This window comes from Synchiropus splendidus, chromosome 9 (genome assembly GCF_027744825.2).
Source record: "Synchiropus splendidus isolate RoL2022-P1 chromosome 9, RoL_Sspl_1.0, whole genome shotgun sequence".
In the NCBI taxonomy this organism is placed as follows: domain Eukaryota; kingdom Metazoa; phylum Chordata; class Actinopteri; order Syngnathiformes; family Callionymidae; genus Synchiropus; species Synchiropus splendidus.
In genome coordinates this window covers 7,376,368-7,392,739 of record NC_071342.1, presented here as the reverse complement: position 1 = coordinate 7,392,739, position 16,372 = coordinate 7,376,368, and the positions used below count along the sequence as shown (strand labels likewise).

The window sequence follows — 16,372 nt, the reverse complement described above, 5'->3', positions numbered from 1 at the left end:
GCGCCACGATGCCGGCTGCATTAACTCGACCTTAAAATGATGGAATCTGCCTGTAATCAAATCTTTGGCAGGACAGATTTCTGGGGCCATGAGAGATATTCTTCAGTCTGTGTTCTGTTTATGACTGCGCAAAACTGTGTCACTCTTGTACATCAGATACTAGATATACATTCAAAGGCATTTTAAAGAAATCTGGTCATGTTCAAAATATAATCCTCCATGTTTTCACAATTTCCTGACGCCACACTTCCCTTTTAACACGTTGTTTTTACTGGAGTTATATTACTCCTTGCAACAGTATAAGTGCTTATTAAGTACAGTTACACTTATGCAAATGTACACGTGAGACTTCATGCCCCATGGAAGTATTTGTTATTTAATGAAAAGCCTGAAGCGTAGATCCATTTAAGCGAAATTCTGCTCTACTTGGATAGACACTGTGATCCTTTGAAGACTTCAATGATTTATTTTAATCCTCTCCCGCCGAGGGGTTAACCCCACAGCCTTCCTGTAGTTGTAGTTGCACCCAACTTGGAAAAGAGCAAACGACCACAGAAACCGAACGCAGGAGAAGGAAGGGAGAGAAAGAGAGAGAGAGATGAGGTGGGGAAGCTCATATTGCATTTTAAAGGATTTCATAGACACTAAGGTTTAGTTTCCATGTTTTCCATTTAGCTTCAAATTTCAGGTGTTAAGGCTAGAAATGAAATCTTAAAAGGGTCATATCCAAAGAAAAGAAGCCCTACTTCCCTCTTGTTGGGCATTTCAAAGTCAACAGAGTGATACAATACTATGTCCTGCGTCTGACCCACGGCCGCTCCCTTACACCAGCTGGAGTACCTCACCAGGAAGGCGTCCAGGTGGCATCCACCTTAACTGGCTTATCTCTATGTAGTGCTAAATCCTCTACTCTGAGTGTCTCATGGCTGAACTTCTCATCCTGTCCCAAAGGAAGAGTCCCAAAACCCTTGCATTGGCATTTTGTGGTTTCGCTCACTAAATGCATGGGGCGACAAGTGAAAAGTAATTGAGGAGATATGCCTTTTAGCTCAGCTCTTTCTTCACCACCACCAACCGAGAGTTCTCATGGATGACTGCTCCCAAGTCCCCTCACTCATTTACGCACGAGTCCTCCACCAGATGAAGGATCTCTCCTGCAATCTAGAAAGCTGAAAATCTTCAATTGCACTTTAGATATTTTATAACCCTAAATAAACTGCTCCTGTGTGTATTAGCAGCATAATAGCCAGTATTTTAGCATTGTTAAGTTTTGATTTGTGTGTTGCTGAGGCCGACTAGATACATACTACTTATGTCCTAGTCCTGTTCAGGAGTGCAGATGCCTATCCCTGCGGTCATTGGGCGAGAGGCATGTCTTTGGACTGTGGGAGACAACCGGAGTACCCAGAGAAAATCAAGGCAGGCACATGGAGAACATGCAAACTCACAACCCAGAAAGGTCTAGAGCTGGATTTAAACCCTGAACCTTCTTGCTGAAATGCAGCAGCGCTAACTATTGCTCCACTATGTCCCTAAATATTTAATAGGTGTTACCAAATCTACTGTGAGCTTGTGTTCCCAAATATTCAGCTAGATGCTGTCAGGATTTCAGAAAAACACCTCAGCATAGTGTAAGCATGTACATTCCCAAGAAACTTTATCAAGAAAAGGCCTTTCTGTTTTGGAGGTTGACCTCAGATGTCCAGTCAGTTGTCTTGGTCACGGACATTTCTTCACATTGGTGTCAAAACAGATATTTGACCCTACAGAAAAATCTGCAATCAGGTTGTGAAGATGTGATTCTACAAGTGCTTCTCAGATCTTCCTCGACTGCTTGAGTGAGAGGCGCTCCACTGATGAAGTCGTCACATCAGCGAAACAAAGCAGAGAGAGAGGGGAAAAGCAGCTGTGAATAATGAATCAAAGACAGTTGAGGGTTTTTATGTATCGCTCTGTTTCCCGATCACAAAACTCATAAAAATACAGTTTTGAAATAAGCATTTCAGGATTCATTGTCACAGAGTTACAGGCCTGAAAACCAAAGGCTCATGGGCCAGATATTCCAAAAGATAATGCACTGCCGCAGTCCAAGTTCAACTTACAGGAGCCATGTTTAAATGAGATTTAAACATCAAGTTATTTTTAGTGCAGCAGGTGATTGTAGTGAGCTGTACCACTCTCTCGATGACTTCATAAGAGAGTGAAAAAAGGAGAGGAGCATGTAACGCAGGACCTTTTGCAACACACCCGTGCACTAAAATTGCAGGTTTCTTTTGAATGAACATCTCTATTGCATTATTGTCTGCAAAGTGGTTCTTCAACTGCTCAGAATAGAAAAATAGGAAAATTGATTGAGGGGCACAAAGGCGAGAGAGTGAGTGAGTGCTGTGCGGAAAAAAGGAGCTTGATACGTGACTCATGTTAGTCATCCACAAGCAATCGGCTCAACCACACTGCAGCAGTTCCGCTTCTTAGCGCTAGAAAAATAAGGCAGTCCAAAAATGAGTTCTCATTAAAATGCAATGTAGCAATTAGCAAGTAGCATGTCTGTGCCATTTGATAATTTGCCTGCCCTTAACTCAACAAAATATGTTATATATGAACCAAACATTCGTGGGTTTCTCTCGTGAATACATTTTTCTTTTTTCACACGTCTGCAGGAATAAGGGATGTGAATCTGATGAATAGAGGTGAACAAGTTGGCATCTTAACATTAAACAGTCTTACAAGCTGAACTGTAGAATCGATAGTTGTTGTCGCAGGTCTGCCTTTTAAACCCACACCACACGCTTTATAGCCACACAAATTTACTAGACATGTGACACAAATACAACATTGCATTTGTGACACATGATGTGGCACCTACAAACAAGTGAACATGCTTTTTTATTGTGCTCAATTACCGTGTATCTCTTTTGGGAATCGGAGGCAGAATGTGTCATGATCCCCTGAGTTTGTCTTTCCTTAGCATTAACACATATTGAGTTGCCTATATATATATATATATATATATATATATATATATATATATATATATATATATATATATATATATATATATATATATATAAATAAAGATGTATATATATATGTATATACATATATATATACATATATATGTATATACATACATATATATATATATATACATATACATATATATATACATATACACACATATATATATATATATATATATATATATATATATATATATATATATATATATATATATATATATATAAAAGAAAGACACAGACCTTCAGAAAACATCGGCCTGTCGTCTGCTCTGTACACCCAACATGTTCGTGTGATTTCAACCAAAAAGCTGTAACTAAACATCTGACACATACCCAAATAAACATATAGTTAAAACATGCTGCTTTTCGACTGCATTTCCTACAAGTCCTCCTTTAAGACATCATTGAAACACCTCATACTGTGCAGGGAAGGTGCCTAGAGAAAAACTTGGGCAGTCACCGCATGTGGGCTTCAATTTTTGGATGTTTTTACAGTTTAAGTTGATTTCTTCCCTTCAGTTGTGGCTTCTCCCTCAGGCATATCCTCTACACCCTCGCCAAGGAGATTGTATTTTCCTGCACACAAATGTGAAGCCTATTTTTCCCTCTTCCCATCTCATCTGACAAATAAAGATTTAAATATCTAGCAGCAGCTATGTGAAAAAAGAAAACTAAGTGGCAAACAACCAGAACCTGTTTGGAAGGGTTGATAGCATCTGGCTGACAAGCCCGGAATATTACGACCTGATTTTCCATATGACTGTACAGGCAGACTGATGTCATGTTCCCACTGTACTTTTCGAAAAAAATAAATCGAGAGAGGAGAAAAAACACATTAACTCTAAAAGCAAAAGCAGACACAAGCCACGTATAAATAATGCATACAAAAAGAAATAATTCACTGACTTTTTTGATAGTTGTTTAAAAAGAAAAGAATAATTTAAATAAATTCGAGCAACTGGGATTTTGTTATTTGTGGTGGTGTTTGAGAAGATTTGAGTGGCGCTGGCCTTCTCTGACCCAAGTTTGATTAAGAGAAGCTGGGAGACATTCATGACAACACATTGTCATTCAAGATCTGATGATTGTTATGAAAACAATGCACATTGGTTTCTGAAAATCACCGTGTTGAATTGGTTTGGACGTGTATGTACATGAATTAAACTATCTTTGCTATGATCTACACATTTTGCACAACACCTGTCTCACTAAGTAGTTGGCGTTGCAGCAGGTCACCAGCCACCAAAGCCACCACCCTGCTTCCTAAGACCATTAAACAAGTAGGTTTAAGTAGTACGGGGTCTAAAAATTTGATTACGTCAAGATGGCGAATCGGAGAGGCAGAATTGTAGCCCTCTATATAAAAAGTACAGTTTCCACGACATGTGAATGATGGTAGTGCACCGCCACGGCTTAAATGAGAGCTGCCACGCCTTCAGGAAAATTACCTCTTCTTAAATCTCACGAGATGAAACATATTTAAACTAAGTTGAAACACTGAAACAAATGGATAACACACAACACATGGAGGTGGACATCAACTCACACAATATACGCTCATACAATAATATAAAAAGAGACTAGAAAAATAAATAGCATAATGACATAGATTTGATACATTCACCAAAAACAGTAATTCTCTCACTCTACTTTTGGTATGTTCGCAAGACAACTTTCCAGCCAAGACAAGACAAGATCCAAACACAAAATAATGAGTGACTGGGGATCTGGAGGAAGGTGCCATTTTATTATTCATTGAAAAAGGGTAAACAAATGCATAAATGTAAATGCCAGGGGTTGTCTATCCACCCAATTAAACTAGCAAGGTCCCCCCAGACCAATTTAATATTTCTGCCATACTTGTTTATATTCACAAGAAATGTAGTTTAAGGCACTGGATACGGACATATCGGAACAAGTCAAAACTATAGCGACAGAAAAAGCATGGTGAGGGACATGTCTATGTTTGACCAAGCTGTACAACTGAAAATTGTACCTTCAAGCACTTCAGTAACTTAAGCTGTGGATGAGGATAACAACTTCTGAATTGCTGTAAATACATGCTTATGACTATTTAAGTGTCTCATAAAGAGACCATCAAGCAGACATAGCTGACATGTGCTATGAGTGAAAGAGATGTTTTTTTTGTTTTTTTTTTAATTAATGTATTTTTGGGGGGGTGGGGGCCTAAAGTAAGTTTGTACTGTATAAGTAAGTTGTTAAGGAAAACATTCATGTTTTTTGTGTCTTTTTTTTTTGCTTTTTGGGTGGCTTCTAGCTGCCATCTTGTTTCCCTGTAAAGATTATAATGACATTACATACAAAAGTTAAAACAAATGAGGCTGCTCAGATCATAATTCCTTGACAACAGCTTTCCCCATTCGGAAACCATTGAAGGATTCTTTCACTAAAACGTAAGATCCCACACCTCATTACATTGAGTCTTCTTCGCTCTCTGGTGGAAACCACAGTGATTCTCAGAGCATCGCTTCATTCATTGCCTCACTCTTCACTTCATTACCTGTCAAAGATGTTGGGGATAGAAACAGTTGTTACAGAAGAAAGTGACTATTTTGAGTCATTGTTCAGTGTATAGTTTACCATTTATCACATGCATTTCATCTATATATCTGATGATACTTTTTACTAAATTCATACCCAAAAATAACGTCTCTGTTATGAACCCTTTCGAGAACGTCTTATTTCTGCCAGCTTTGCTGAAAACAGGAATTTCCACTGTCTCTTGTGTTTACGTGATATCAATGCTGTTGTCAAGCAGAACTCAGTTCAACATAGTCCCTTTGTGTAGGAGTGTTTCCTCTCCATTTGTAATGCCACGTGATGCACTTCCTCTTGCCCTTGTCTTCGGCACAGCTGGGCTTTAAAGAAAGACGCTTTATAGTGTGTGCACGCGATTTCAGATCTATAGACCATATCTATATCTATATCTATATCTATATCTATATCTATATCTATATATATATAGTTATGACAAAAATGTCAAATGTAAATGTTTTGTTGATACTTTATTGCAGCTCTTTGACTAAAATCACTGCTTTGTGGAATTATTGTAAGTATAAAGAACATCGCGCTCTCACACCCGTACAAATGGAAGTCAGGTGGTTTAGCATGCCTGCATTATTTAGGGGGCCAATTACAGCTGTCAGGACATCAAGCAGCCGCATCTGCACCTGCAACCTTCCTGAGAGAGGTTTCAAATCATGGCTGAGACAGTCAGTTAGATTCATGTGTGATCTCATTAACATATGAAATCAGCTAAAACATTCCCGTCATTGACACGAGGAGCCGAACAGAACCAGCAAGCTGTTTAAAGGAAGAACGTGCTTATTTCTCCTGGGCACACTACAAAGGACTTACTCTCTGAGTGGAAATAAAAGAGGTGAACAGCACACAAAGCAAATTCTGCTTTGAAAGGGATTTCTTATTAAAGGTACTATATCAAGGCTACTGGAAAAAAGAGAGAAAAGGTTTGTTGTGATTTTGTCTGTGGGGCACGGTACTAAACTGGCTATACTGTACATTAACTTTATTGCTTCTCTGTGGACGCCAAACTACTGTAATATCGAAGTGCCTTCTGCATTTGGATGCCAATGCAGATAAATAACGGGGGGATGCACCCACATTCCAACCCCATGAAAGAATGAAATATAGCATTATGAAGTTAATGAATCATATCAGACAAAATACTAACTGGCTAAGAAACATATTGAATTATTAGGTACTGACACTGGCACTGACAAAGATAATTTCCAGTCATTGGCAGGCTTCATTTAAATCCTTCATTATGTTGACATTATAAATCCTGAAAGAAACATTACTTGACTTTCTAACTTTTATATTGTGGTTGCCCAGTTTCTCTCCTTACATATGGCACTGGCATATTTATTGAATTATTTTTTGATAGGACGAACCATTGAGGAGTTCATTAGAATGTGCATGTCAAATAATGTTGGTGGCGATACAGTCACCATTGCATTTCAGAGCCAGTCTTTATTGACTTAAAAAAATAATGAAATAAAATAAAAATGCTTCATACTTGAAAGTAGTGTTTCAGTCAAGACCTGATGTGTTTGATAAATGAAGGTTTTAATACAAAGAGAAAAAGCTACTCTTTGACTTCAGCGTTTATGGACCAAAAAAGAAATGACTTCATTCTTGGATGTTATATTGTAGTCAGGACTGTGTCGAGACCCGAGATATAGAGGCCAAGACCACGACCAACGAGTGAGTTGAAACCGAGACTGAAACTGAATACAGAGCAGATTACTAGTTGTTCCAAAGATACTTTTTCAGATCTGTATTTATTTATTTAATGATCACATCTTCTTTTGCAGTGAGAAATAAACGTGTGTGTCTATATGACTAATAGACTTATTCTTCTGTCTTCAGTCTGGTCTCAGTCGCTGTAAGATATGTAGGCTACAAAACAAATATTTTCCCCGACAGCAGCAGCCTTTTTCTCTTCACGAATTGTCCTTCAATGTGGACAACTTTCTCTGAGGGCATAATCCCTTATCCTAAAACTCTTGAGCCAACTAATTATAGATGGCAGGAGGCGAAATGTGATTAGTGAGGGCTCTAAGCTGAAAACAAATCACTTTGGCAAAGACATGCCAGATAAGAAAAAGGGCCAATGAATCGATAACCGAAGAGATAAGTGGGATTTGAGATCACTTGACTTCAGGTCTTCTTCTTATTGAGGCTGAAGCTCTGAACCACAGGGAAATTTTCAACTGAACTGGGAGAAAAGTACATTGTGATATAATAAAGCTCAAAGCTGTGACAGTATGTTTTGGTGAAAACCTTTCAAAGTATGATCATGAACATTGTGTTGCTTGCCCTTGTAACTCTACACCTTGTGGACAGGTAAAAACTACCCTCTAGCCATACAAACAAAAAAGACTTTGCTCTTGAGCTTGGATATGTAAATGTACGAAATACTGGCGCTAGTTCTGACAAGCTGCAGAGTAACTGCCTAGTGCAACAGAAGCATGTGATGAGTGTGCGAGGACACAAGACAGAACAGATGAACGAAATCAGAGCGAGAGAGGGCATCTTAGTATTTCAGTGAAGAGTGTGGGAGGGACAGAAGAATTGATTTCAATAAGCGCAGGAAGAAAGCCGGAATGTTAAAAGAGGGGTCAACAATCGATACTTGAATAAGGCGGATGGTACATGTAAACCAAAGCAATCACAACTTCACTTTACACTGTACTTTCCCAAGGTGAAAACACCACAATCAGATTAGGAAGCAATTAGCAAACTGGTGTTCCTATTAGAATAATCTGGTTCATTCTGCATGTTCACACATTCACTTCAGACCAAACAGAGGTTCCAGTGTAAAGTGCCAACACCAGACTTTACACACGCATGAAGTTATTTCCTTCGTATGCTGAACAAAATTGACAAAAAAACAACACAAGTTATGATACTAGAGCAGATGATAGTATTTGGCTTTCTTATCTGTTTCCATTAATCTCAACATCTTTAAAATATTAAGATCCTTTTTACTTCTGGGTTATGACAGTGGTTCTGGATGATCTTCTCGGCCCTAGTGTTCCGCTATATGGTCACAATAAAGGCTGTGTATTGGCAGGAATCTGCCGACACTATATGCACTATGACAAAGTGTTGATGGTATGATACATAGAATAGTGTGATACTTATCAACATGATCTTTTATTTTACAGAGCTAAACTCATAATATAGAAAACAATCAATATTAATTCTGAAGTTGTTTAAATAGCGTCCACGCAGTGTTAGCTAGCTTGGCACCGCTTACACATGGCAAAACACTTTCTATTCTTTGAATGCCACAAATGCCAGTCTTTTTACCTCAGATTCAACCATTGTAGCAGTGAGCTAACGCTGATGTTCCAAACTGGACTTGAATGCTCACAAGGTCTTGTTGCAAAAAAATAAAAGGACAACACACCATGCCATCAACCAAAAAAAGAAAAAAAAAACATCTCCCACGTAGCCATTGCACCAAAATGCAAAATGTATTTATACTTGCCACCTAAGGTACGCCAGTGTTCTGGCACCACTATTGGGGTGCCTGCTGTTGTAATTATTTGGTTACTTGTTGTTAACAACTATGTGATATTATCATGTAATTCGTCGATCAAATAAAACTCCCTGTATGAGTCACATTGATGCAGGTGATGCCAAAAGATAATCCTGCATATTGAAAGCCAAAAATGCATACTATCCACTGGTACAGCAAAACTATTATAGAAAGCAGGTGTACTGCAGATGTCAATCAGAGGAAAAAATGATAGGAAGACGTTCCTGTTTTGATAGTCAAGTGGGAATACTGTACTAACTGACAGCAATATTGTTTCTGTGATGATCTTTTGAGTGGTCTCACTGCAGTCTGTGATGTTTCATTCTTTTTTGATCAGTCAAATTCCAATAAATGTATCCCTTATAAAACTACTGAGGTCTCATTTTTCCACTTACATCGGCCGCTTCAACATCAGACTTTAACAGGACTGATTGGATATAAGTTTGTAAAAGGTTCTAGGAGTATATTGAAAACCCTCATTGTGGAGGTAGACCTGCTATCTTGGCTGATTACTGGGTAATAAAAATACAAACATTAATTTCACTACGTGTGAAATCTAGTTCTGATCTGGCCCCGACGAATATGTATATGGACATGTGAATGGAACCAAACTATTCATCATGAGAATGCATAGCCTGTGTCTATAACTTCTGGTCAAGAGAAAAATGTCGACAAAAACCATGCAAAATAGCAGAGGAAACCAACATTTGGATGTGACAACAGAAAGCGTGGCACGCTAATATTGAGTTGGCACATAGAAATTGCTGTAATAGACAGTGACATTTTAAAAATAACGTAAAAACCAGAGACTCAGAATAGATCCAGCACCAACTTGAACATGAAAAGAGCATCCAGAAGTTCCTCAAAAGCATTTCAATACAGTCGTTTCATGTTCAATTTAGTCTGAAGAGAAATTCAAAACCACCTGAGATGTTTCGAACAAGGCTATAAATCTTCTAAACTAAAATCTTCTCTACTAAAATTGTAAAAACAAATTGTAGATCAAGGTTTCCGCTACATGTAAACACACGTGATCCAAGGCCATGGCTTAAATGAGAGCAGCCATGCCTCAAAAAAATATCTCTTAGGATGATCTCTCACATGACCAAACGTATTTAAACCAAATGGAAACATTGAAACAACAGTTAACACATGAACATGAAGGTTTTCAGCATGCTTTTCTTTTTTCTTGGAAAAATCTCGAAAGAAACTGGATAGCTGAAGTCTATTGATCGCAGAACGCAAGGTGTGCATCCTCATTTCAGGCCGTATATGACGATAAAGATTTAAACAGTGCACTTAATGGAAAATATTTAGGAATCTAGAGCTTTTTATGCACATGTGAAATGACTAAATGAACCAATTATTGATTTGTTATATCGTTTGGTTCTGCAACCAACTTTAATGAGCGCCATGCTGGGTTCAAACCGTGACTAGTTTAATTTAATTTCATAACCTCACACTCTTTTACCTCTGCTGCTACGATAAGATCGATGACTTGTGAAACTAATAATCATAGTAATCTCAAATATTAGCGTTAAGGTTCAGCACAGATCCTGATTCATGACTTCAAGCTCCTTTGTCTCCCTCGCACACCCACACATGGTCCTCCAGACACTGCTATTGAAGTCTTTAATCAAGACTAATGTGGAATGTCCCATATGAGCAGAATGAATCATTTCAAGCCGGCACATTGTGCCAGTGATCAATGCCATATATCAAGGCAGCCACGGCTGACTCTGGTCGTTACGTCTGTCCGTTTCTGTTTGCACTACACATACTCGGCTTAAACACTGTATATGACGCTGACATTTTAACTGTGGCGGAATATAAACCACTTTCCTTAGAGACCTTTTTGAGATATTTGAAAATCATGCAAATGAGCTCATGGTGAAGCAGAAAACACCCTAAGAGGAAGCCTAAAACAAGTCATATTTGAAAGGTTTATTTAAATGAAAAATTATTACACATTTACAGCAGTGAAACTAACATCGGGCGACGTACCTGTAACACGCCATTGAACGATCACCAAACTTCCACTACCTATATGGTCCACGCTGCTCTTTCACTCCACCCATCTTAATGTAAGTAATAACACTGAATTCTATATCAGTGTAATGTATACAAAATGTTTTAGAACAGATGTGTTTGATGCACTAATAAGGTCAAATTTCAAAATGCTATACTGTATGCTCTATAAATTCATGAGTAGGGAGCGCACTGGAATATTAGCCGGTCAAAATGTGCTGTTTAATATTTTTGCTGTTCAATCTTTTGGCAGCATGATGCTCTTTAGCCGTAAAAATCTTCGTTGAATAAGCCATAGGGTTCAGACCGCCAGAAAAAATGAGCATTTTATCGTCCGGAAATTACGGTAGATAGAGTCATAATATATTTGCAATTCAATGAAGTCAAGAGTCGAAATAGTAACCTCTAACATGGACTCTGGAGGGAATTTTGATGAGCTAATGGATTTAATGCGTCTATCTGTCACAGGTATGACCTGCGATCTCCACTCACCTTTAGCAAGGTGACCATGAGATCAGGGGTCTCCCCAGTGCTGCAGCAGCATAGGGGCCCGCGATGCAGGGATTTCAGCTGTTTTTCTCAACCTAAGCCTTTCCAGGTGCACTGTTGAGGAGCAGTCCTATGCCTGTCTGTAGCAAGTTTGTTTCAGATCCCATTTTGGCTAATATCAATGTGAAAGCCCCTAAAATAAGCTTGATGTGGAATCTTCAAGCAGGAAAACAAATTTAACTTGATATTAAACCAGAAAGAAAACTCTTGGCACGTCCATTGCCCTGCTCAGGGCTATTTGGCTCCTTTGTGGTAAAGGTTCTGATTAAATGTTGATCCTACAATGTTATGCTCAGCAAGTAACCCTCCATACCTTCCTCCACGATGCGTCATGCACGGGGTATACAAGTGCCACTGCTCAGCAGTCGGCAGATTTATATTTGTTATGCTGAAGCAAATATTTTGCTGATCTGCAGCCAAGCAACTGACTAACAGTTGGTCATTAATTGGATTTGGTGGCATGTTTGTTTTGCTAAAGAGCAAACTGATATGAAAGTGGTCTCACAACAGGTGGTCCGAGACTTGTGCCAGAGACTCGAATCAAAACAAGAAAAACGCCAACTCATTACAAGTCATGAGTGAAACAGGACGTGGTTGTTGACTTTTAACAATGTAAAACAACCAAAATGAGGTTACAAATAGTCCATTAAAGCTCATATGAAAAGGTGATAAGAATGGGACTGATTTTTTCATCCGTTCCTCCACAGGACAGAAAAATTCAGACAGCAATGTGTACACTCGTTCACATTTCATGTTTAACTAGCAAAGCACTCAGAGAGTGCAGAAATGTTGTTATTTAGATGATGAAGATGTTTGCTTTACATTTATTTAATTTAGAGAAATTGATACTTTTTAAGCATTTGAATTATCATTTTTAGCAGACAGCACAATGGGACCGCAGTTGAACCTAGCCTTCCAGAGAAATGTGGTTCGAGCTTGTTGGATCCAAGCAGTAATTTGGAATGGCACCAACATAAGGTCATCATTTCCTCTTCAATCAGTTCTTTTTTTGTTATTGAGGTAATAATTAACAACAAAAAGTTCTGTTATGTCACTGCAGGACATAACCACAGTTCCCCTTATGGCCCATTTATCCTAATGTAAATATAGGAATCCGGATATGGATTGAGCCTTCTGTTCGTGCTCTGTGTTCATTTCGTACGTAGTTCTGCATGTTTCCACAAAGCTTACAGATACAGGCCAAACCGAGCAGTGGGGGGCAGTGTTGCTGTTACTACCTGATACATAGCTATAATGAGTCACAAAGAAGACACAACAATGGCGGAAATTCTCCATCCTCCAGTCACGATATATTCAACAGCCTCTAGTAGCATTGTAATGCATTTTAATCTTCTGTGCAACAGGTATGTTCTCAGTAGTTCTTCCACAATCGCCATGTTGGTTTGGGAGTTTGTCGTTGTCATAAACAATCGACTCTGCGGTGACCCACGGTGGACATATTAGAGAACAGCTATACCGATGTAAAGAACACATTGAAGAATGTGATCATTGTTTGAAAGGGACGGGCACAATTTTGTACGTATAGGGAGCATAAACGGGCCTTCAGTCTCAACAAAGCAGTTTGGATTTTAACCTCGATGACACTCATAGAAGGGAATCAGCATTTTCAAAATCCCTTCATCTGTCTCCTCGTGACGCCTGTCACATAGCCATCTATTCATGCTTGCCACTTGTCCTCATTTTTCTGTCAGCCCCAGACAGAGCAGACAAGCACCGAGGTCAGAGACCACCTGTCCCACATTGGCTGCACTGATGAAGCTATATCAGAGGACACATCTGGCCTGACAAGGAATAAGGCAGGATGGGAAAGGCAGCACACTCTGGGGCCAGAGCAGGTGATGGATGACTCACAGCTGAACTGAGGTCACTCAAGGTTGTGAGTGAGTAACTGTATTGGTGTCAGCTTAATGATAAAACAGGACAAATATGTATTGTGTTAAAATGGTAGGGAGGGGAATATGGGGCAAACATGAATTCAAATTTTATTTCCTAAACAATAAAACCATTTTTATCTCACTTCCTGATTTCTTGCGCTCATGACTTCCACCTGCGTTCCTTTTGAACTTCCTGAACTCCAATCATTAAACCCAACTCACAAAAGTGTATCGAAGTCCTTTATGAACACAAAAGTTTTCTTCCAAAGTTATGAGTGAAAGTGTGTTTCACTTAAAACTTGGGTCAGAATGCTCATCGTTATTTTTCTTTAAAGCGTATCTGATTAGAGGCGGAGGGGGAAGAACTTCCTCAGAGCGCTTGTCTAGCTTATTCCTCGTGCGCTTTCATCTTCTGGTCCTTTGGAGAAACTGAACCATAAACGTGCACTGGGGGACATATTACTTTCCACAGTCTGCTATGCACTATGACTAAGAGCTCGTCCTGATATGCAGGGCGGCAATTATGATGATGTCCGATGTCCATGCGGCCGTGAGTGTGGAGGAAACTCAAATAACTCACTTGTTCTTTTCCAGTAAAAGAACCAGCTGTTCGCCCTCGGCCTCGAGCAGCAAGCGGAGTGACTCAGGGAAACTCTGGAACACAGAGAAAACGGCAGCGTATTTGATGAGTGGCCAGCATTCACATGTGCATTTCACCTTATTTTGACATGCAGAGCAGGATGTGAAGAGGCACAATAGGTTTGGGGGAACAGGATGATGAACTTCCTCATCCTTCTCTTCCCAGATGTCAGGATAAACGCGCATGGATTCCCAGTTCAAACTGGATATATATCACATCTGGCTTTAGCTTTGAACTGTAATTCTTTCACTTAAAAAGAGAATAAATTAGTATTTGTCTGTTTTATTTAAAAGACACATTAAAGAAAAGAAAAGACAAAAATAAATATAGGCTTGGGGCAAAAAAAAAGAAGGGTCTTTACGAGAAACCAGACCCACAGAAGTCACAGTGACAGTCTTAACCACTGGCCCATCTGTGAGATTTGCTTCACAAAAATGTGTGAACAGCGTTCAGTGCAAAATAAAGCTCCAAATTTGAATAAATGATGATTACCTGGAATAATAATGGAAATATTACAGGATACAGGAAACTTAGTAATTCAGTATTTAGTCTGTGGCTAAAAACACGTAGCAACAGCAGTACAATAGGTGGGTTTGGTGCTCAGGATTGATATTTTGTTTCTCCCAGCATATCTGCAGCCATCACACAGCCTTCAGACTGACATTGAGTCCTGCTAATGATTGATAGGTCTCAGTCAGACACTGTAAAGGCCCTTTATGTACAATATTGTACTACTCGATTTCGAACAATGTCACGTCACTGATCACATGCTTCCATACATTCTTTGCCTTGGTATTGCAGGTCACAATATATCCACCACGGGTAACAGCCCAGAGTCAAAAGTTTATGACAACAACAAACTCCAAAACAAACATGGCGACTGCGGAACACGTACTGATCATGCACCTATTGCACAGAATAAGGAAAATGGAGGCAGCGCAGTAGGGCGGAGGACTGGAGGACAGAGAATTTCCGCCATTGTGTCCTTTGTGTCTCATTTGATGTATTGCTAGTAAGAGCAACACTGCTCCCATGGTTCTCCGGTGGTTAGCAAGTTTGATGCACTCTATAAGCGATCATTGTAGACGATCAATGTAGTTTAATCCTGGCAACAAAATATCTGGATTATGATCAACATTATATAAAATGTGCATCCCTACTCAGCAGCATTCAGAAGTTATCATCCAGCAAACCCCAAATAAAGTTAAACAGACAACATTGCTATTATTATTATTGTATCTATCTCTAAAAAGGTCTGCTGTACCAAGGAAGGGAAAATCCTGAATTAAGTCATGTAATATCGACCAGCGCATCCATTTTTAGCAGTAAGTGACTGTCATCTAAACATCAGTTCTGAACTCATATTCCTGTTTAATATCACTTAAGCCTGTCAATGTTGAACATCACATGAAGCTCAACAAACCTATTGTTTCTTCTAGCCTAATTTGCTAAGCAAAATGATTTAAAATTTAAATGAATACTGTCTTCAAACTTGAGCTATGCCACTTGCATTTAGCTGTACTGATGTAGTAGCACATTATGAAGAGACCCACATTTCAAGCTCTAATTGAACATTTTAAGTTCACTCGGCATGCAGCCTTTCAACCTTAAATTAGTCTTTTGCAAGTGATTACGCCACTGTGGCTTTTTCAAATGCAGTACAGATTGTCCTTAAACCGCTGCAGGTTATATTGTCAAGGGCGTATTACTTCAGATAAACATTGTGCTTGTGCTGACATTTCTTAGGTCTGGTGACTTTGCCTTCAGGCGGATAACCTTTTGTCAGTGGTCTTTCACTCCGCCTCAGTGTCAGCATTTTTTGTCTGTGGTCAGATGTATTTTCGCACGGTTGAAACATTCAGCACAAAAAACAACAACAACAAAAAAAAAAAAAGATTCCCACCAAGGCACGATAACCTTCAACGCACAGACCAGCTAAACAAATGTGCAAGTCCAGGAGATAAGACAATCATTAACCATTCCAGCATCCAGTGTTATTTCAAAAAGGTCAATCCATGATAGCCCACTATTTAGTAACTGTGTTTCCGTTTTTAAAAATGCCAGGAACAGCAAATCAGCAGAGGTGGGTAGGAACAGACAAGACAATGGACTGCAAACCATTTTTAGCAGATAAACTTTTCAATTAACATGA

The 16,372-nt window shown here is 39.1% G+C and overlaps 1 protein-coding gene across 1 annotated transcript in view; it reads right to left on the bottom strand.

Annotated features, from left to right (window-relative positions):
* adam12b (ADAM metallopeptidase domain 12b) overlaps positions 1-16,372 on the bottom strand; it is a 68,577-nt gene that overhangs the window by 36,936 nt on the left and 15,269 nt on the right. Inside the window, exon 3 of the mRNA XM_053875582.1 lies at positions 14,161-14,234. Coding sequence (XP_053731557.1) covers positions 14,161-14,234 — 74 coding nt within the window. The remainder of the gene's footprint in view (positions 1-14,160; positions 14,235-16,372) is intronic.